The 21937-nt window shown below is 39.8% G+C and overlaps 1 protein-coding gene across 1 annotated transcript; it reads right to left on the bottom strand.

The window, feature by feature from the left end:
• Nucleotides 1-20: 20 nt before the first annotated feature.
• On the bottom strand, nucleotides 21-21593 carry LOC309701735 (urea transporter 2). Its single transcript, XM_082525950.1, has 8 exons — nucleotides 21329-21593; nucleotides 19821-20010; nucleotides 19139-19267; nucleotides 16344-16533; nucleotides 9673-9820; nucleotides 2605-2736; nucleotides 867-916; nucleotides 21-488 (listed from the first exon to the last, which is right to left on the bottom strand). Exons 1-8 carry the CDS (start codon nucleotides 21453-21455, stop codon nucleotides 306-308), a joined length of 1149 nt encoding a protein of 382 aa, XP_082382076.1. The 5' UTR covers nucleotides 21456-21593; the 3' UTR covers nucleotides 21-305.
• Between the last annotated feature and the right edge of the window lie 344 nt (nucleotides 21594-21937).

Below are 21937 nucleotides of genomic sequence, written 5' to 3' on the forward strand. Positions count from 1 at the left end.
AAAATAATACAGGGGGCTAATCAGAGTGGAATATTTGACATATTTAATAGAAATGGTCAGGTTTGAATACATACATTTATGTAAAGACAACTGATCAATTCACTACTGTGCCTTAATTGCCACACTGTGGGCAAAATATAGAATGAACTCCTCCTTAAAGTGTTCAGTAAAGTGTTCACCATCTTTAACAAGCCTATGCTGACATGAGAATGTTTACCTAAAACTTTTATGGTCTACTCCATCCAGCTAACAACATGACAGTCCAGATACAGTGCTGCGTACACAGGTGCATGTCTATCCTCACGCTACACATCTGCGCTCTCCCTTTCTTCGGTGTTTCCAGCTTCCCATTGGCTTCGCAACTGCAGGTTGCGTTCAGGAGCTCTCACTTGACCAGTCGGGATGCGGTACGCTGCTAAACTGCCGGTCAACAGCAACATCAGTGTGGCCACCAGAGTAGCTGCCCAGCTGCATGCTGGCAGACCAACCTTGGCAGAAAAAAAGAGAGAGGATCTTTAATAATGAATAAGACTGAAGTGAGACAAAATTTCATGTCCACTGCTTTTGGAAATTCTCCTTCTATATATATGCAAGCTTTTAGGACACTGAATCCATAATGTTTTTAGATTGTAACTACTTATTTGAAAGTTATAGTTATTTTAGTTACATTTGGTGGCTCCTGTAAACACATTTAAGGCTAAAGAAAGTGATTTAAATTTCACAATCGAGTTCCAATCAATTTGAAAGTTATATCCTACTTTGGAAGAATTGGAAGTTCTACAGAGTATAACACATAAGAAGCCAAGCTTGCAAGCGTGGGATCAAAAATGTGAAAAGGGTTGTGAAAGGCCTCTGTGTGTACTCACAGTTCCCATCAAATTGCTCAAAGCAATGTCAGCATATGCAGAGAAGAAGGCTGCGGATGGGAGAAAAATAAAAGATTAGGTCAAATATATCCTCCACATGTTCACTCCCTATCACTCTCCAGGTTTCTGTCTCACATACTGCTCTGTGGTATTTAGTCGCACTTTCTCCTGACAGTAGACACAGTACCAGCTCCACGTAAGGCCAATTTACCTAATGTGAGCAGATTAGGTCCCTTTTCAGAGGGGTCAGTACCGCTTTTTGCCTGAGCTGCAATTTTATTCTGTATTTATGTGTTAAAGGTTTGAAAAGGAAACACATTCTGAATAGAAAGATAATCTGTCTATTCAGAGTGCCTTTCCAGCTTATAACTGACACAATTAGAAATAATTGTTCAGTGTAATTACAGCTATTCAGCATGAAGGAGAGGAAAAAAGGAGAGGAGCAGTAATAAGTAGAGGGATAATGTAGAAAAGGGGGAAATAAACTGAATTAATGACAGGAAAGTGGAAGTAGTGTATGTACATAAATGGAGTGACTGCGGGTTAAATAAGCTGTTTATTTCATACGTATGTGGTCATTAATGGAGACATGCCATATTCTTCTTAAGGAGGGATGATTCAACATCAGAATGATCAACAAAAGAATTCATTTAGTGATGATTCACTGAGAAGAGCTGTGATGGAGTAAGTGACATTTTGATGAGTCAAAGGATATCAGCACATTGAGCAAATTACATAAATGCACAAAAAAGAGGCCTTTCATTCAAACGGGTGACTATCTCTTGTTTGTTTGACCTCAATTTCCTCTCAAAGTAAGTTGGTTGCTGTGAGTATTTCTTTATTACTATCAGGTTTTCGACACATGAAAACTTTTTACCCACATTATCAAGATTAATTTAAAAAAAAAATAAATACATTTGACTGCTTTAACCCAGGGGTGGGCAACTCCATGCCTCAAGGGCCGGTGTCCTGCAGGTTTTAGATATCACCCTGGGTGAACACACCTGAATCAAATGATTATTTCATTACCAGGCCTCTGGAGAACATCAAGACATGTTGAGGAGGTCATTTAGCCATTTAAATCAGCTGTGTTGGGTCAAGGATACATCTAAAACCTACAGGACACCGGCCCTTGAGGCCTGGAGTTGTCCACATCTGGTTTAAAGGGTTAAAGCTAAGTGACAGCCTGCTTTAATGCTTCAGCACCATGGACAGAGGCAATGGGAATCTTACATTTGGACCAGTAATAAAACCTTTGATGCCCTCCAGTGGCATATTTAAGTACTGAGACTCACAATTACACAAGCAAAAATATTGTTTTGCTGTTTTATTAATTCTGTAAGACAAATACAAGGAAGGCCACTTCATTTCAAGAACATATTATTTTAAAAATGGGAAACAATATTGTTGTATTGCTGTTGAAAGCCATTTTAAGCTGTTCTCTTATTTAAAAGGCGTCACCACAGCAGGTAACTCCACATATTCCATTTGTCAGATTTCCCACCACATTCCTGATACCCAAGGTACTTGTTTGGTAGGGCGCTTTTTCTAAGGCGAAAGCTATTGTGCATATTAGAGTATACACAATGGCAAGAGAAGAGCATCCCCCAGAATAAATTTGTACTTAAATGCCATCTTACATCATTTGTTATGTAACTACAGCGTCATTTAACTGCCATTAGATACTTGAGACAACAGATAATAACTGTGCCTGTGTGTGTCTGTGTGTCTGTGTTACCACTGGCGATAGCAAAGAGGTGCGTCCACAAGCTGAAGATGAAGAATCCTCCAACAGCCATGCAGCCCAGAGCTCCATTAAACCCTGACAGACCTGAGTACAGAGATTCATGACGCACTGCCATGGACAAACCTGCCACACACAAGAGCCAATGAATGAGTCACACTTGTTCACAAATATGGTAATAACACAAGTGGAAATACACAAATAACAATTAATTACTGTATCCATCACTGACAAGCTGAAGTACTAAATAACTGTCCATGTGGTGGTGCTACATGCACACTATTGTGTGGCTGCTCTCAGTGCAACGTGTAATTTGCGTGTAACCTAATAAGGACATTTTAATGTTTCCTGGCTGCTACTTCAAATCAACACACAGGAAGAGACAAAAACTGGTCCAGAGTAGAATAGAATAGAATCGGCCTTTATTGTCATTGTACATGTATAATGAAATTGTGGGTGCTCCACAGCAATAAAATATAAATAGTGGATAGCAAGAATAAATAGCAAACAGGAGAATATATATACAATCAAGATACAAAAATAAGAGAAAAGCACAGATTAGAGAACAAATGTCACTAAATATCAACATTTCACTGAAGCTCCTAGAAGAGCAGTTAGTATTTTAAAGTCTTGTGTAACTGGGTTTACAGAATATGATGCATCACTAAGGTAACCGCTGCCAGTTTGCCTGCTTTGTCTATTGTATTCCAGAATATTGCAGGTTGAATTGAGCCACTGTATGTCGAATGGGGCCACACCAAAGGGAATCTGCCTATTACATTTTCTTAACACTTAACATATCAGTGACATGCAGTTTTAGATTTGAAACAGAGAATAACATTCAAATCTTCATCACAAGAGATTAATTCATTCTGAGTTTGATGTCAAGAAGGCAGGTGGATTAAGACAAGGTCAATGCCTTGCCTCTGACTCACGTGCACACGAGATATCCACAACAGTGTGACGCTGAAACTAAAAGCAAACTGCACAGGGGGCATGCTGGCCCAGATAAATCTCTGCAGGGCCAAAAGCACTGACATTTTTTCTCCCTGGCCTCCGGCACCAGCTGCACAATGTCTCCTAACCTTCTTGAGGGAGAATAACAATTTCAATACAATGAAGTAAGAACACGTAGAGCCACTGAGTTCGTCTGCAAAGGCCAACAAGTTTTTTTTTCCAGAATCAGTGAGCATGACAGTTAACATTTCTCTGAAATATTTAACCTTTGTTGAAATGTAAAAAAAAAGAAAAAAGTATTGCAACACAGTGTTGTGGCGCACAATCCACTGACTGGTTGAGGCTTTTCTATGTGGAGTTTGATTGTTTCCTCTCTGTCTATGTGGGTTCTCTTCGTGTACCCCGGAATATGAGTGTGAACAGTTGTCTGTTTGTGTTAGTTCTGCAATAGCTTGGTCACCTGTACACGGTGTACCCCACCTCTCGACCCAGAATAACCTCAGCCCACCTGTAACCCTGAATCAGATAAGAGGAAGGCAACAGATGGAGCTGGATGGATGCATCTTCAACCTTACATTTGGAGCAGATCTGACCTTTTGGAAAAGTTTTTGTGTTAGATTGTTTCCTGATTGATTATTTAAACTTTGCTCCATTGTCATATACCTAATTTGCAATGGCTGCATGTTCACTTCCCTCATGTAGGTAAACACCTTTTAATGTAATGCATCCCAATCCATCAGCAGAATGCCAGCAATTGCTAATTAGTATGTCAGGAGATAATCTAATTACAGTATTGGACATATTCAAATGTTGACCTGTTGTAGATTGCAGATTAATAGTTAGGACACAATCGAAATAATTAATATTCATTTCAAGGACATACCAATATCAGCTTTCATGGCAATCTATCGTGTACTCGTTAACAACAAGCTTAACCTGTAAGTCATTAGGACACATTATGCCCAAATTCTGTTCATCAATGTGAAAAATAGCGTGATAATCCACCAGCTTCTGAAATATTTCCATTCCAAGAGCCACACCAATATTGTGTCTAATCCCCAGTGCTTTCCCTCAGATCTAATGCAAGTGACTATATAAACTGGATAAAAAGAGTGCATATTGCACGAGCCCTGTAGTAGGAGTGATGGATTTTTAACTGTCTGGATATGTCGAATATTATAAAATAAATAACTGAACACGGTCTGGTTGTGAGGAGTGACCCTTTAATCCTCTATTTGCTCTTCTTATAAATCATTTACACACATGTGCACTAAGTTGGATGAGCTCCACTTTGCTATGTACATTTTTATTTTTTATCTTTCAGCCATTTTCATTTTAATGCCTGAAAAGGAAAGATAATACACAGTGTAAATGCATGGCGACTGTGCGTGGTCGCTTTGATGCTGGTTTTACAGACTGTATTTTATAAGGAACTATCAATTTTGGTGGCTCGTCTGTAGATTAATGACCCTCAGGCAGTGCTGTGATTGATTTCCTTATTACAAGGCATTGGCAGCAGCAGTTTGGCAGTCTGGACCTGAAGCAGACTGACCACACCCCTGTGGTGCTTCCTTACTCTGTGTCTGCTAGACTATTGGCTTCCACTCCCGTTTGCTTTTTCTGTTTTTACGGCCACCTCCTTCAGCAGCTGCTCGTTAAACGCTTCACTCTCCATCTTTTATTCCAACCATTTTCTTTTGTTTCTCACACGCAGTACTTTTCTTGTTCCCTTCATTGTTTGATCACTCCTCCTTTTCCCACTTGGTCTCTTTCTACACCATTAAAGACTAATAGCTTTGATGGAGAAAGTCCCTGGAGGATACTAAATTTTTTTTTTTTACTGTTTTTACGTCTTTATTCTTGTGTGTTTCTGGATGTGAAACTCTCTTTCTGATGTCATCTGTGCTATCAGAATGAGTCAGAATGAGTATTCATATCATATTAAATCCAGTATGTCCCCTCTCCTTTTTTCTCCTCTCCTCCCATTTCTTTTTCACATTCCTCCATTAACAGTGACTTGCAAAAAGACTAAATGGTGGAGAAATTTATCGCAATGAACTCATACGAACTTTGCATAATGTCTAACTTGGTATTTTGGTATTTGCCTCCTAAATTTCCTTTCCCACCCAGTGGGCCCTCCTGACAAGACCGTCCTATGTTGGTAATAATTCTGCGCTATCCTAGGTACTGTAGGGTGAGAGGCAGGAACAGCATAATAAAGCTGGAAATTCTGTTTCAGGTGTGCCACCCCAATATTTTTAGTGGCTATACCCATGAAAGTAATTCTGGAGGCGCTGATCCTCTGGGCTTCATGCAACTAGTGACGCATCCTTTGATGTTTTTAAGGGGGAAAATTGTGGACTCAAATGTTAATACTCTCTAGGGTTCAACAGTCTAAGCATCAGATTGAATTATTTATCTTAGCTTTAGTGGTACTTTATATTACAGCTTGGTAATAACATGGTAATAATGGAATAAAAATGTGAAAACAATATTACTATGAAATATAGTAGAAATGGGCAGTTTTTCTTTTTGCTGGCCTAATTCATGATTATTGCTACAGTTATTTGCTGGAAATCATTATACCTTTGGAAATTTCCATTATTCTATTATTACTATGAAATTTAATAGAAACATGCTTTGACTTTATAAACAGAAATTTCCGACTGTTCAGCTCAGCCATTCACAGAAAATACTTCATGTATGTCGTTAAGCTTCTTATGTAATACCCGAAGGTCTGACTCAAGACCACTGGTGTACAGTTTGACCATAATTCTGCCAAGAGCCTAAATAAAATCACAAAAGCAGGTGTTGCCGTTTACTTTACACTCTAATTTGATATATTTTAAACATCCCTATGCATTACAACATTATACTTCATGTCACAAATAAACATCCTTCTTCCTCCTTTCTTTTGTTCTCCTGATGCTACGCTATGCAAAATCACAAATGCAGATGTGAGATTTGATGAAAAATCTTTTGATGAAAGAACCCAGAGTTAAGAGTGAACCGTAGTTGACTTCTCTGATGCCTCACTTTTTCTTTCCTCCTGTACCTGATACACAATATGAATGCAGCAGAAGGTAGACAGGCTATGGCCTACATACAGCCCCTGATCTCCTCCTCCTGAAATCCCTCATGGGACTAGTTTACAGCACAATCCTTTGAATGACAGCTCTAAAAATGTCCTCACACTCTCTCCTCTCCAAGTCTGACCCATGCTTCTGTATCTTTCTGCCTCCTTCTGAAGACATTAAAAGGCGATGAAGCTGTTAAGCTGAGACAGCCTCAATGATTTCATCGGCCTGTCAATAAATTACACATTTCTGAACATCTGCCACCTGCCTGCCATTTGATCTTTACACATTTAGCACTACAGTCATTTTTTTTGTTTTTATTTATGTTTTTGTCACTGATTTCATACTTTGTAAGTACAAAACAAAACCTAAACAAACAAACAAAGAAATAAAATGGTGACATTTAGTCCATAGATGAATTATACAGGTTTTTTTGTATATCACAAAAGATTATCGGTTTACTTATCTTGTCCAAATAATGATACAAGGTCTTTTGTTGTTTCTCTCCCTGTCACTTTTTTATTTCATTTACTCAGGTCACGCCTTATCCTTACTTTCCCTTCAAAACTTATTATACCCTTTCTCAATTCTCCATCTCCATGTTTTGTCTCCTGACACTGATCCTTCTATTCTTGTTCTAATTCTCTGCTGAACAGGATTCAGTTGTAAGTTTAACCTTGTAGCACTTATTCACACTCTCAACTGTCTCAATTGTTGCCGCTGTGGCTTCTTTTCTTTCGGTGTGTGGGTGTCCATTTTACATTTATTCAGAGCTTCTGGTTCACCAAACAATACCAAGAGGTTAAATGATGCTTATAATTACACAGTAAATGTTATGAACTTTTCTCATGACTGTATATACAGTATAGTTTAGTAGTTAAGAACAACTGTGGAGATCTGTGATGCAGAGGAATCTGATACATCAGACTTTTGTAGACAAAAAGTACAAAAATAATAAATTAAGTTTAGTTTTATTCTTTTTTGAGAGATTTGTCACCTGGCAGATGTATAGTAAGCCAATTGCAGTAACAACAGCATTTAAAATTAGGAACAGGATTGTTTGCTGGATAAGAGCATATTTTAGGCTAGCGGCTAAATTTTGGGTTTTGCAGCAGCTAAAATCTTTCTGATGGAGCCCGAAATTACAGGTGTCTAAATGACAGAGACAAAAGTGAGTGACTTTCATGTTAATAAAATACTTCAAATAGCTTAATATGGCTAAAATATGACTAAAATTCTAAAATCACTAAGAGCAAAAGCCACATTACAAAGAAATGAAGGAAAGAAGAATGGATCACAGAAAAAAGAGAGAATGCACAAATAGCAGTGAGAGAGACTTTGGCATTTTGTCTGTCTGCATTTAGCTGCTACGCTACATCAGGCTGCTTCCTCTTGGCTCTGTCTCCTACACAATCTCATTATAGTCACATCCCTTTGATTACTTTCCCATCACACCGTTGTTTTTATTGCAGCAGTCTGTGTGGTTGTTTGTGTTTGTGTGTTTCTGCACTCCTGTGTGTATGTCCCTGCCACTGTTAGCATGTGTCCACAGGTTTGTGTGAGTGTGTAGCTGTACCAGCTCACTCCCACTCTTCTTTTTTTTATTCTGTATGACTCATAGCTACAAACACACATGATGTAGAGACACACACACACACACACACACACACACACACACACACACACACACACACACACACAGTATTTTAGGACACTTTACTAAAGTTACATAGATGTGGCTGACTCTGTTTACACATTCTTTTGTGTAAACAGAGTCAGAGTGAAGCAGATATCAGAAGAACACTGTGCCACAGCCCCGTGGGTGTGTATATAAGCCAGCAGTATTAGTGCTCTGCATGGCTAATTGCTTTGTGTTTTATTTAGCTTCGTGCGCACAAGCTGCTGCTGCTAACAGTTTCTTATTTATATATCTGCTGCTGACATGTCTTAATTTCAGAGAGATGCATGAACATAACCTGAAACTGAACTCATTACAACACACTTTCATTTGACACTTCGCATGCAGACATTTACGTCTTCAGGTCCTGGCAGAGGTATTGCATTTTGCTTTTGGGCACAGGTGTGACTACATGCGTAACACCAACTTTGACACACTGTTTCACAAACCAGTAAAGCACGATAAAGCATAGCTTTTAGGCCAAATCTGTTAATATTGTTAATATAAACAGAGTTTTCCAGTATATTATGTGTAAATGTTAATGACTCAGTTGGGATTATCATCATGTTTCCACCTGGGTATCAATCTCAAGGCATGTAAATTACTGTAGGATAATTGTGTGAATAAGAATATGAATAATCTGTGTCTTCCAGCCTTGTAATTGATTTGCAACCTGTCCAATGTGTGCATTTTTCCTAAAGTAAACTAAAGCAGGTTCATATGGATAAACAATGGATTCACAATTTGTAAAATCACAGACGTCAGAGCATGAAACAGACCTAGAGCAGCTCTGTAGGGAACCATGAGCTACTCCAATTTTCAGTCTGACTGAGGCTGTATTTCTCTTTGTGTTTTGTGTCTTATATTTACAATGTTTTCAAGAAAGGCCTAATAGGCTCAAAAAAGGCAGACTTTAAGTCCTTTGTGAAGGTAAATTGGATCCTTCTACCCCCCCATAACACAAACAAAACTACCTTGTGATGTTTACTTCTCCCCTCAGTAAGCATAAATAGTTTGTACTGCTGGCTTTCTATCATAAATATTGTCTCATGCTTGGAAATGGTACCCCAGAGCCACTGAGGACATTGTTACACAACTATTTTCACACAGTAATACTCACCTCCTCACATTTTACTGTGAAGTTTAGGAGTTCCCTGTAAGTGGTGAGCTCTAAGGTGATGTATCATACAATGAAATGCTGACAAGTTGATCCCAGTATCACTGAAGACTGTGTTAAATTGGGATTTATTGTGAGTGGTGCATTTGTATGATGCACAAACAAATGCAATAACACTTTTCTCTCTCCCACTCCTCCCACGCAGCCACATGAGCACACAGATTGAAACCAACCGGTCAGCGTTCCTACTGCGGATCCCAGCAGAGCATGGACAGCGAGCAAGGGGGAGTAGAGGAAAACTGCTCCCAAGATGAGAAGGGATGGTCCCAGGTCCCCACAGGCAAAGATCTGACCCACTCCAAGAGGGATGCCACGTATTACCTGGACAAAGAGAGGACTTAGGGGATTATTTGCTTTGCTTTTATTACCTAGCATACTGAAGAGCATTACACAGAATTTATATAAGTTGCAAGAGCAGAAACACTCTCACAAAAACATAATAACACAATGGTTGAAATAACCTCAGTGACTTTCTTGCAGCTTAAATCAGCATTTTTTTTTTTACCAACATTCACACACACCCGTGCTGCATCCAAACCAGTTAAATGAAGAGTTTCCATGGTGATGTGCTGGTGCACCTGCCTGTCGCGGATATTTAGAAGTCATAAACGGTCTTTCATTATATTGCTGTAACTCTTGCATGCGTGCCTGTGTATGTGTGTGTGTTTGTGCAAGATTAAATACACTGTCAGTGAAGTGCAGCCAGAGCACCATCCTCAGCAGACTGACTGAAGCCGAAGACATCAAATATAAATAGGATCGACGTCATCACCATCTCTGGAGAGAACCAGAGGAAACATGAGTGAAAGAAAGAATGGAGGAGGAAGACTGATGGAAGAAAAGTAAAACAGAGAGCAACAGAAAATAAATACTGGATAAAAATGGGGAAATTAGGAAGAGGAAAGAAGAAGTAGCAAGGAATATGAGGATGGGACAGGATCACAGTGACCTTGTTCGTTGTAAACTAAAGGGAAGGAGAGAGATAAAGAAGGAAGAAAGGAGGAAGGAGATTTGCACAGCAGAGCAGGGAAACAGACTGGAAGGAAGAGAGGCACAGAGATGAAAAGAACGGTTTAGAGGGTGTAAATCTCATAAGTAACAAACAAAAAGGGAATCTATTAAGTTAAAGGAACAGCTTTTTATGCGATGAAAGACAGACAGATGGAGTGAATCAGAAAGGAAACAATGAAATATGTCTGAAGGAGGGAAAGATGGAGAAACTTTGATATGTGGGGAAAAAAACTGAAAAAAAGAATCTGAGGTGATGGAGCTGAAAGTTGTGGAAAGTAATTATTTAGTGTGAGGGACAAACTGTGCCACGGGGTGTGATGCTTGTTAATGGAATCGTGTGTAAATCTTGACTCCATATTCAGGACACCTTACAGGGCTGACGGCTGGCAGCATGGCTAATCTAGTTTATACAACTTTGCAGTTACTTTGCATATCGTCGTGTACAGAAATGCACTTTAGGCAATGTGCTACAAAAAAGAAGAAACAACTTCAGTCTGTAGTCTCTGTCAGATAGCTTCATACCAGGAAGCCTGCTTACAGGTCTTCTAAGGTCATGTCCCTGCCATCAGTGTTTTGTTATTTTCTTAAAGAAATAATGAAGCAAAGTCATGCACAAAAACTGAAAGAATGTCTCTCGGCTCCAGTGGATGAAAGCTGAAGTCAAAGCACAGGAGCCAAAGACTGAAGTTCCCTAAATGGACACTTGAGGCTGATTCCACAGGCTATTCAATTCCAGCTGACTCCCATGTTAAAATGCTCAAATTTGCATATGCGTTAAGCTGGTGTAATAAATCCACGGCAGACCCGACCACACGTTCATGCTTTCCAGCATACTTTATTCACGGTTGCTGTTTTAACAATACTCGGGTGCAGTTTTCCAGATCACCGCCAAATACTTCACCAACCACAACACACACTCAGGACCCAGTGCTATTTAAGCAGGACGGCGTGGTGAGCCGATGCAGCTCCGGTGCGTTGGCTTCTCCTGCAGCTGTGCCTCACCTGACTACTGCCTAATGCATTTGGTATCTATATGTCATTTTCTCTTTTGTGGCAACAACACATGGGATAAAATCAATCCCTTTTCTTCTGATTATCTGGGTCATGAGTGGCCTATCCCATTTGCCATAAGGCGAGAGACAGACAACTATTTGCATTCACATATTCACCTATGGATAATTTACAGTCACCAATTAACCTAACTACATGTCTCAGGCCTGTGGGGGGAAGCCAGAGTACCCAAAGAGAACCCATGCAGACACGGGGAGAAGATGCTTGTTAATGCATAACTCCTTTTTGTCCTCTTTGTTTGACAAGTGGGTTCAAACTATGCTCTCGGTTATCTTCTAGACATAACCTCGGCTAATTGGAGTCACTAACCTGCACCTTTTGACCGTGTTTGTGGTGCTGGTTATCTGACAAACAGCATGAATTGCTGTGAGGTTAATTGTACTAACAGCCCAGGAGAGAATCTGGAGCTCCAGTTTCGTTGAGAAAGCAGTCTGTGCTGACTACGAGTGTGCTTTGGTAACATGAGAAATAAAAATGAAAAATAATGCAAGTTAGCTGATAATTTGGCCCTCAACCTTGATGACTGTAAATTACTTCCTTTGATATAAAACCCCCCTTCCACCAGTCAAGGACACTCTTGAGAAAGCAGTCACATCACTGTCAGAATCCACAATCATGAGATGTCCTCATGAATGGCTGCAAGTGGAAATGATGTGTTTGCTGATGATGACAGAAATAACTGGATGAGTTCTCAAGTGTGCAGGGCTTTACTTTCTGCTCAGTTTCAGCCAAATGCTGCAAAATTAATCTGACAGAGTTTCACAGTACAATGGTAATGACACAAAGCATACTGCAATGACAACACAGGAGTTTCTCAACACAAAGAAACTGGATATTCTTCCATGATCAAGTCAGTGACCTGATGTCATGCCAGCGTATTTGGTGTTTCTCTGTGTGAGTCTATACAAAATATTTTTGTATAGACTGTATATTTTTAAACTGCCAAATTGTCATTAGAGCATAAACCTAGCTGTTAAGACATTATAATATCCACATGACCACAAAGCTTTTCTGATTTGGGTCACCTAATTGGGTCTGCCAAAGATCGAATTTAAATTCAGTCGCTGTGTAAGTGCTGAGATGCCAGCTGGCTCACTGAGATCAAAAGCCGAACACAGCAGCTGGTGAGAGTCTGGATTCTTGTCTTGTGAGAAGCAGCTCAAGGTAAGTGCCTTTCATTTGAATTCAAGAGATGAAAGGAAATAAATTCCTTACAAAGGTACACTGTTCAGCAACTTGTAGACAGTCTACTATACTTTCAGCTTCAAATTCAGGAGTAAGTTCTCACTTTGTTTTGTCTTTTTGTCCCTGACTGCTGAGCCCCAAGTTCCCAAATCCCCATGAACCCCCACCTCAGCCCACCCACCTACTCCCAAACTTACTGGGAACCTGATATTTAAACCATTCATCACAAGTCCAAGCCCTTTCTCTCCATAGAAACGGAAAAGAATACAATTAAAACCGTAACCTTTATAAAGAGCTTAACCTGTGCAATCACATTCTCCCAGCAAAAATCATCCGTTGAAACAGTTTTGACTCATTATAATTTCCAAACAGGAGCGCCACCACTGACTGTTGCTAAGTAACTGGTGAGTCATAGCTGGCTGCTCTTATGCATATAGTGCTCCCAGTTACTTGTTCACTCTGGAGACCAGGCTGCAACATGATGCGCACTCTTAGGATAACCCTGGCCTTAGTTAAGCTTGGTTTCTGTCTCTTTTTTTTCTTCATTATATATCCTACCAACTTCTAATATTTCCGTTTGTGACTGCAAATGAGCAGCATCTCTAGTGGAAGTCCTCATGATGTCAGCTCATCAGTAACAGAAATCCATTTAACCATCACGTAGTTTGATACTTCTCAGGCAGAATTTCATAAAACCAATCAAGTGGCTAATGTGCTGGTGGGACTTAAAGTGGAGTGATTAGGCACTCCCTGTCTCCTTTGTTAGGTACACCTGTTCTGCTGCTTAGTAAAATAAATATCTAATTAGCCAATCTCATTAAAAGCTCTCAGTATATTTAGACATGAGAGAGAAGAAAGAAGAAATATCAGAGAGAGGAAAGCTGATTTAAGTGACTTTTAATGTTCCATCATTGTTTGCACCAGATGCACTGGTCTTAGGATCTCAGAAAATGCTGATCTGCTGGGATTTTCCTGGAAAACCACCTTTAGGGTTTACAGAGAATGGTCCAAGAAAGCGACTTTACCTATTAGATCACTGAAGGGAAAATGTTTTGTTAACGCCAGATGTCAGCGGAGAATGGCCACAAAGCTGCAAACTGATAGGAAGGAAACAGTAACAGCGTCCACTCTTTACAGCCAAGGTAACTCTGAAAACCTTGAACAATGTAGAGAGGCAAGAGAAAAGTGGAAAAACATTGCCTGTTTTGATGAGCCTTGATTAATGCTGCAACATTTGGATGGTAAGATCAACATTTGGTGGGAAAAAAAAAATGAAGGCATGGCTCCATCCTGCATTCATGTTGTTTCCAAGTGTGGGTTAAAATTGTACAAACTGTACAACCTTGTCCAGTAATTGCACTTATAATTTTTTCATATATATGCATTTGTCTATCTAGAAGAAAATGGGATCATACTAAAATTAATTAAAACTTTTCCCATGGTGCACTTCGAATGCATTCACTGCTGGACTCCAAATCTTTAAAAATCGTCTTTGCCAGCATATTTTCACTATTTAATATTTACCCCTCTGGCACATCCTGGATAAGAATATTAGTTTCCTCTCTACTAGTCTCACAGCACCATTAACTCTCAGCAGAGAGACACATTTTAAGAAAGTGTGACTTGCTTTTATATGTGTGGGATACTAATAAACTCCTAATGGCATCAATGAGATATAGTGCTGTAATAAAGTTCTCCTAATGCATTGAGCACAGCCCACCTGTGTTCTGGATCATTAAATGATCCTCGTCTCAAAGTAATGTTACTGTAAATCTGACTCTCCTGTGTGATAATTATCACTGAAGTTAACAGTATCACTAGTGCCAGTGAAATTAGGCTCGCACGAAAGACAGTTATTTGGTTATGCAAGATGTTAGAGATTTAGATTTTTTTTTTATGTACTGTTTATAGCTTATATGACACTTAACACATTTATTTCATAATCCGTTTTAATAGTTTCAATAGTTCTAATTATATCAGTGAGGACAGCCAGAAAACAGAAATGTCTCTTTTTGTAATGAAATAGCAATAAACAGTACTTCATACTCTAGGAAATGGCACCTGAGTGAATAGACAGGATATAATGGGTGATTGTGCCAGTAGGACTGAGCCAACACAGTCAGACTGAAAACCAAGATGTCAACTCTAACATAAACTTGAATATGCAGAAATCAGTCTCAATAATTTTCACAGTTTCACAGAAAACATTTGGACAACTTCAGGGAGCTAAGGCCTGAGGCAAATAATGCACCTGGACATGGCTAGATGATATGAGACAAATGAACAATTCATTTTCATTGTGTTAGACTTTCTGTCCCAGTATGAAAGTAAATCAAAAATCAAAAGAGTGACAGGTATAAAAATCTGTCACAATTAGGGATGGGTATCGAAAACCGGTTCTTGTTGAGAACCGGTTCCCACTGTTTCAATTCCTTGGAATTGTTTGCCATTTTTGCAATCGATTCCCTTATCGATTCCAGTCGCCCCGAATGACGTCACCACGTTGCGGAGCGTCATTTACCTGGCAGGAAACATGGCGGCTCAAACGCTCAAAAGTTTGGTTATACTTTACGAGAACGGATGACAACAGGGCAACTTGCAATACTTGCAAAGTAGATATTTCATTTAAGGGAGGAAACACTACGAATATGCAAAAGCATTTGCTCACAAAACACACGATGACCTTAAATGAAGTTTTTAATTCCGCTCCGGACTCGTGAATCTCAACCCAGCAGCAGCGGTAACGTTTGCACGTCCTTCTCCTGTTAATGCGGCAGGTAAATAATCAACTAACAGTGCATTTTATGTTAGCGCGATCTGCCTTATTACAAAACCTGCCATTGCTGTGCATTTAGGCGACCATGATGAGAGAGACAGACAGAGTCTGGCTCAGATGCTGGCAGTTCTCGCTGCAGTCTACCGGTAGCGTCTCCTTTCAGGCCAGGATAGTCACTGCTCGGTGACATTCGTCTAAGTTTGTGGTCAAAGGCTTGCACCCATTTGCCACAGCAGATGCCCCTGATTTTCGGTAAGTGAACGTGTTTAATTGTAGGCAGGGACATTACTGGATATTCTTGTGTAATTGCTACTGAATACTTTATGTTATACTTTGTTATTGCTACAGAAGAATATTTATTTTATAATTTTTCATTTACTATTTTTTTTCCTGGGGACCCTGTGACACCCCATTGAAAAGCCGTCGGCTGTGGATCTCTTAAGATCTCACTGCTGGGTTTGTAAGGCCATGTTACTCCTAAATTTCTATCTTGTTCAAAGAGAAGATATAAAACAAAGTTGTAAGCTAATCGACCTTAGTGTTCTTTTTATTTAAAAAAAAAAATCGATAAAGAATCGATTCGTTAAACAGAATCGAAAATGGAATCGGAATTGTGAAAATCTAATCAATACCCATCCCTAGTTACAATGTAGCCTTCAGTATTTTGGTCATTCTTATTCCATATCTCAAGGTTTTAGTTGTCGATTCCAGATTATAGTTGCCTCTCTGTACCTTCACGTAATTACTTCTACAGTATTTATCAGACAGAATCCCAGTTCAGAGGTTTTACATATTCTTTACCTGTAATGCTATGAGCTCTGTAGCATTGGGCTCCAGGGCCCCTGGTGGTTTTATTGAGTGGTGTGGAAAATAGGGGTGTTCTGGGCCAGTACACAGGAGGTAGAGGATGATAATAATGTTGAAGGGAAACACGGCAGCAGGCAAGTCCCAGCGGTCTAAAAATGATGAGAGTCCACTAAACAGAAAGACACTGAAAAAATGAAAAGAGTAAGGAAGAAGTAATTAGAAATATTACTATTTTGTCTATTTCATTTAGAAATGAAATAGACAAAAGGAAAACCCAGAAAGTGTATACAGTGGGGCAAAAAAGTATTTAGTCAGCCACCGATTGTGCAAGTTCCCCCACTTAAAATGATGACAGAGGTCAGTAATTTGCACCAGAGGTACACTTCAACTGTGAGAGACAGAATGTGAAAAAAAATCCATGAATTCACATGGTAGGATTTGTAAAGAATTTATTCATAAATCAGGGTGGAAAATAAGTATTTGGTCACCTCAAACAAGGAAAATCTCTGGCTCTCACAGACCTGTAACGTCTTCTGTAAGAAGCTTTTCTGTCCCCCACTCGTTACCTGTATGAATGGCACCTGTTTGAACTCATCATCTGTATAAAAGACACCTGTCCACATCCTCACACAGTCAGACTCCAAACTCCGCCATGGCCAAGACCAAAGAGCTTTCGAAGGACACCAGGAAAAGTATTGTAGACCTGCACCAGACTGGGAAGAGTGAATCTACAATAGGCAAGCAGCTTGGTGTGAAAAAATCAACTGTGGGAGCAATCATCAGAAAATGGAAGACATACAAGACCACTGATAATCTCCCTCGATCTGGGGCTCCACGCAAGATCTCATCCCGTGGGGTCAAAATGATCATGAGAACGGTGAGCAAAGATCCCAGAACCACACGGGGGGACCTGGTGAATGACCTGCAGAGAGCTGGGACCAAAGTAACAAAGGTCACCATCAGTAACACACTACAACGGCAGGGAATCAAATCCCGCAGTGCCAGACGTGTTCCGCTGCTGAAGCCAGTGCATGTCCAGGCCCGTCTGAAGTTTGCCAGAGAGCACATGGATGATACAGCAGAGGATTGGGAGAATGTCATGTGGTCAAATGAAACCAAAGTAGAACTTTTTGGTATAAACTCAACTCGTCGTGTTTGGAGGAAGAAGAATACTGAGTTGCATCCCAAGAACACCATACCTACTGTGAAGCATGGGGGTGGAAACATCATGCTATGGGGCTGTTTTTCTGCCAAGGGGACAGGACGACTGATCCGTGTTAAGGACAGAATGAATGGGGCCATGTATCGTGAGATTTTGAGCCAAAACCTCCTTCCATCAGTGAGAACTTTGAAGATGAAACGAGGCTGGGTCTTCCAACATGACAATCATCCAAAACACACCGCCCGGGCAACAAAGGAGTGGCTCCGTAAGAAGCATTTGAAAGTCCTGGAGTGGCCTAGCCAGTCTCCAGACCTCAACCCCATAGAAAATCTGTGGCGGGAGTTGAAAGTCCGTGTTGCTCGGCGACAGCCCCAAAACATCACCGCTCTCGAGAAGATCTGCATGGAGGAATGGGCCAAAATACCAGCTACTGTGTGTGCAAACCTGGTAAAGACCTATAGTAAACATTTGACCTCTGTTATTGCCAACAAAGGTTATGTTACAAAGTATTGAGTTGTATTTTTGTTATTGACCAAATACTTATTTTCCACCCTGATTTACGAATAAATTCTTTACAAATCCTACCATGTGGATTCATGGATTTTTTTTTCACATTCTGTCTCTCACAGTTGAAGTGTACCTCTGGTGCAAATTACTGACCTCTGTCATCATTTTAAGTGGGGGAACTTGCACAATCGGTGGCTGACTAAATACTTTTTTGCCCCACTGTAATGTTTATCTGGACTTTTCAGTGGGAGGCACGTTTTGTCACTGAGGCAGTCACTTCTTTTTCTTGAATATCCTGTTGACTGACTACTGTAGATCTCAGCAGAGACAACTCATGATGGGGAAGCTTTATTCCAATGTGCTTTGTTTAAAATATACATTACTGCACTGAGAAATTTAACAAATTCATCTTTGTTCATTTTTGATAAGAAAATAATGATAATGATAATGATGAACTACTTTTTTTTCTGAATGACACCAACCTTAACATTTGTTAAAGTCTGGAAAACGCCTGAGGTGGTGGGTACTTGAAAATTACTCCCTAAAAAGAATCAAGTAGCTAATGTATCAATAAATAACAAGATGTATTTTAAAGAATATATAATCTCTGTAGATCAGCTGATCTAAGTGCCAGCCTGCATCACTGCTGGCTCAGCTGATACACTTTCTATGCATTCAACCGGCACCTCACATTTACAGCATGCTATTTAGGCAACATGCCATAGCTTGCCTCTGGTTGCTTTGCATGTCCAAGCTGCTTTGCAACCCATCTCCACGTCAGCTCCTCCTTTCATGCTATATTTGGATTAATCAGTGTCATATTTGTTGACCGCGATTTTCACATGTACAGTACATATAGAAAGATGGGGAAGTTTGCAAACAGAGTCAGATATTAAAGATATGAACGACTGCAGACAGAAGGAAAAATCTTCTTTTGAATTTGGAGAATCTGACTGAAAGGACAACATGAATGACAGCCATTCCCTTACCTGAACCATTAACCTTGAGAAACCTTGAGAGTTGAGAAAGCACTCTGAGGAAATACTACTACTATACTATAATAAAATGGACACACAAGAAGGGAATATAAAACACATGCGTCCGTGTATGTGTTTCTTACCATGTTGCCGACCCCAGGAAGACAGGCAGCAGGAGCCACCAGTACCAGTCTCCAGCTGAGCTATACACTCCCATAAGCAGAGACACCAACATGCCATTAAAACCATGATGACCTCCCGCCACCTCAACACTATACACGCAGACACAGAACAGGAATATTTACATATGACGATTACATTTTGCAAATAAATACATAAATAAAAAAAACCCTGAAAGGTAATAAATCTGTACTGTTTTTTCTGTAATGCAACACAAAGCTTTAAATAGATTTTAATGGGTTCTCAAGAAAAATAAAATGTTCAGTTGAGTTAATGAGCTGAGGCCCATGGGTGACATTAAATTTTCTCTGCAAGTCAAAGTTAAAAATTTGAGGATCTCCTGTTCAGCTGGAATTGTTTTATAAACCTTAAAAACACATTTCACTTTGTATGGTATAAATACAGGGAGAAGGCTTCAAAAATAAATGCAGGGTGGTGTGTATGCAGGGCTTATAGTTGTGAATTTTAAGTAGAAGCCCCGATCAATAGCGAACCTGAGTAGATTACAAGGTCAAAGGTTAAAGAGGATATGTTTTATTTATGTGCTTTTAGAATGACCAAAGCATTAAATATGGACACATAAATGTTCACTGCTTTCAGCCTCTGTAGTGTTGCCTGTGTTTGTGCATTTCTATATCATCCCACCTGTCTTGTCCTGTGATGACAGCTGTTAGCGTGGAGGCCAACACTCCCAGAGTTCCCAGCAGGCCCTGCCAGGGGGAAGCCCAGTACAGGGCAGCCAGGATGAGACCACCACTCAGCGGGTTGTTGGCCAGAATTACCCTGGTCACCCCTCTCAGGCCACAGACTGCCAGCTGTAGCACAAATGACTTGTCTGAGGACACATGAGGAAAAAAAAGGGTCCCTATAAATAAACAGCACTTCACAGCAAGATGCTTGCAGATGTAAAAGTGGACTGAAAGAGGCGAGTGCAACTTTTACAAAATTTCAGCCGCAGTTGGATTTCTTGTTGCTAAGTCAGGGTTTTATAGCAGAATCAAAATTGGATTTTAATGATAATTTCGTTCCAAGTTGGAGAGAAAGTGCGACAGTATTCTCTGTGGGAGTCGCATCTGAGTGTTTTAATGGTGATGTAAGCTTTTTTGAATCATTTATTTATAATTATGGTAATTTAGCACTTCCTCTAGTGGCAAAGTTTTGCGATTAATTACATTAACCCTTTAAGACCTACCATAGAACCAAGTCTGCCAGAGCTTACTTTATGTTTTTTCATGCTGTAGTGTCATTTTTGGGAGCATTTTAAGGTGCTATATATCAATACAACTGTTATAGCCCATATTTTAATAATATGTATGCATTAAGTCCATAGTAACTACATTAATTGCAAAAAAGTGCAATAAACTACAAAAAAATTTAAAATCTTTTTTTTTTTTTTTTTTTTTTTTTTACATATATTTCTACTTGGAGAAATTTAAGAGGCTTATCCCTCAAAACTTTAAATACAAAAAAGTTGCAAAAAATTGTTTACAACAACAGGAAATTTATTTTGAGTGTCTTTATAGTTTTATTTTTGAGATACAGCAATTTTTATATACACTGCAGGAAAAACGAAAAACAATCCTATGATGCAAATTTGCAAAGAAAGCAGCATGTGCATCAAAATAAACTATTTAAAGCAGTGCAATTCGAGTTCTAAGCATCTGAGAAACTATTCAGAAAAGCATAAAGTCAAACATGACTTTTAAAAACACCAATATAGGCTTTTAAGGCCTACAAGTAAAAACTACATTTTCCGCGGAAATGACGTCACTTCCGGTTTCAGGCAGGAAATGGCGGACATGCGATCGTTCGTGCTGACATCTGTTTCAATGTGGGAAGTGTTACGAACAGCTGATTGGATCGGCAAATATTGTGCTTTTGTTCCTGCAAGCGCTTTTTTTGCAATTTTTGCAAAGCTATATGTGGAAGGAAACCGTGACCGAGGACAAGCTGATGGCATAAGATGTAAGTACAACTCCTCCGGTTTCATATGCAAAAAACTTATTGCGCTAGCTTACGAGGTTCTGGTTCTACAGGGATTTAAAAATAATTACGCAAAACGGAGCGTGCCCGCTCTGACCGGCTTTAAAGGGTTAAGATTAGTATTGTAAGAAAAGGCTTCTGGATGACATGTATTGTGAGTTTTTTCCTACCCTTCATGTACTTATCCAAGTGCTCCATGTCTCCACTGCACAATAGCAGGCCATTCAACACATGCCGACTGAAGCTGGCACGCGTCCTGCTGGCCTCCTCCATCTCTGTTTTGGTTTCTATCCACATCCCTGCAGCTGCTGGGCCACACCAATACAAAACGTGGCAAATGGATAATAATTATGCTGCAACTCTTCAAGGTTCTTCTTATTTGCGACTCTTTTTGTTCTGTTCTCGTCTGTGTTTGTTCCTCTGTTGGTTCTTTCCTTCTGCTCCCTCTGGTTCATCTCCACTCTCCTTCGCCTCCCTTTCGCTCCCCCTTCCCTTTCCAGTGCGGTTTAAGGGGGTAACTTATAAACCAGGGGGGTAACGTATTCACACAGCTTTCGAGCACAGTGCCAGAGACGAACAAAGTCCAACAAAATCAGAGGAAGAAGACCTTGTCCTCTCTTTCTCCTCTCTTCAGCCAGCCCCACTCTGACATCTCATTACCTATTGTTTGTTCATTTAAGCTACTCATCCACTTTTTATTACAGCATGTGTGTGAATGTTTGCCTTTCCTTATTTGTAAAGCCATTTGTGGACCTCATGTTATCTGATGCTTTTCCAAA

This window comes from Aulonocara stuartgranti, assembly GCF_965226115.1.
Source record: "Aulonocara stuartgranti genome assembly, chromosome: 3".
Taxonomy (NCBI): Eukaryota; Metazoa; Chordata; class Actinopteri; order Cichliformes; family Cichlidae; genus Aulonocara; species Aulonocara stuartgranti.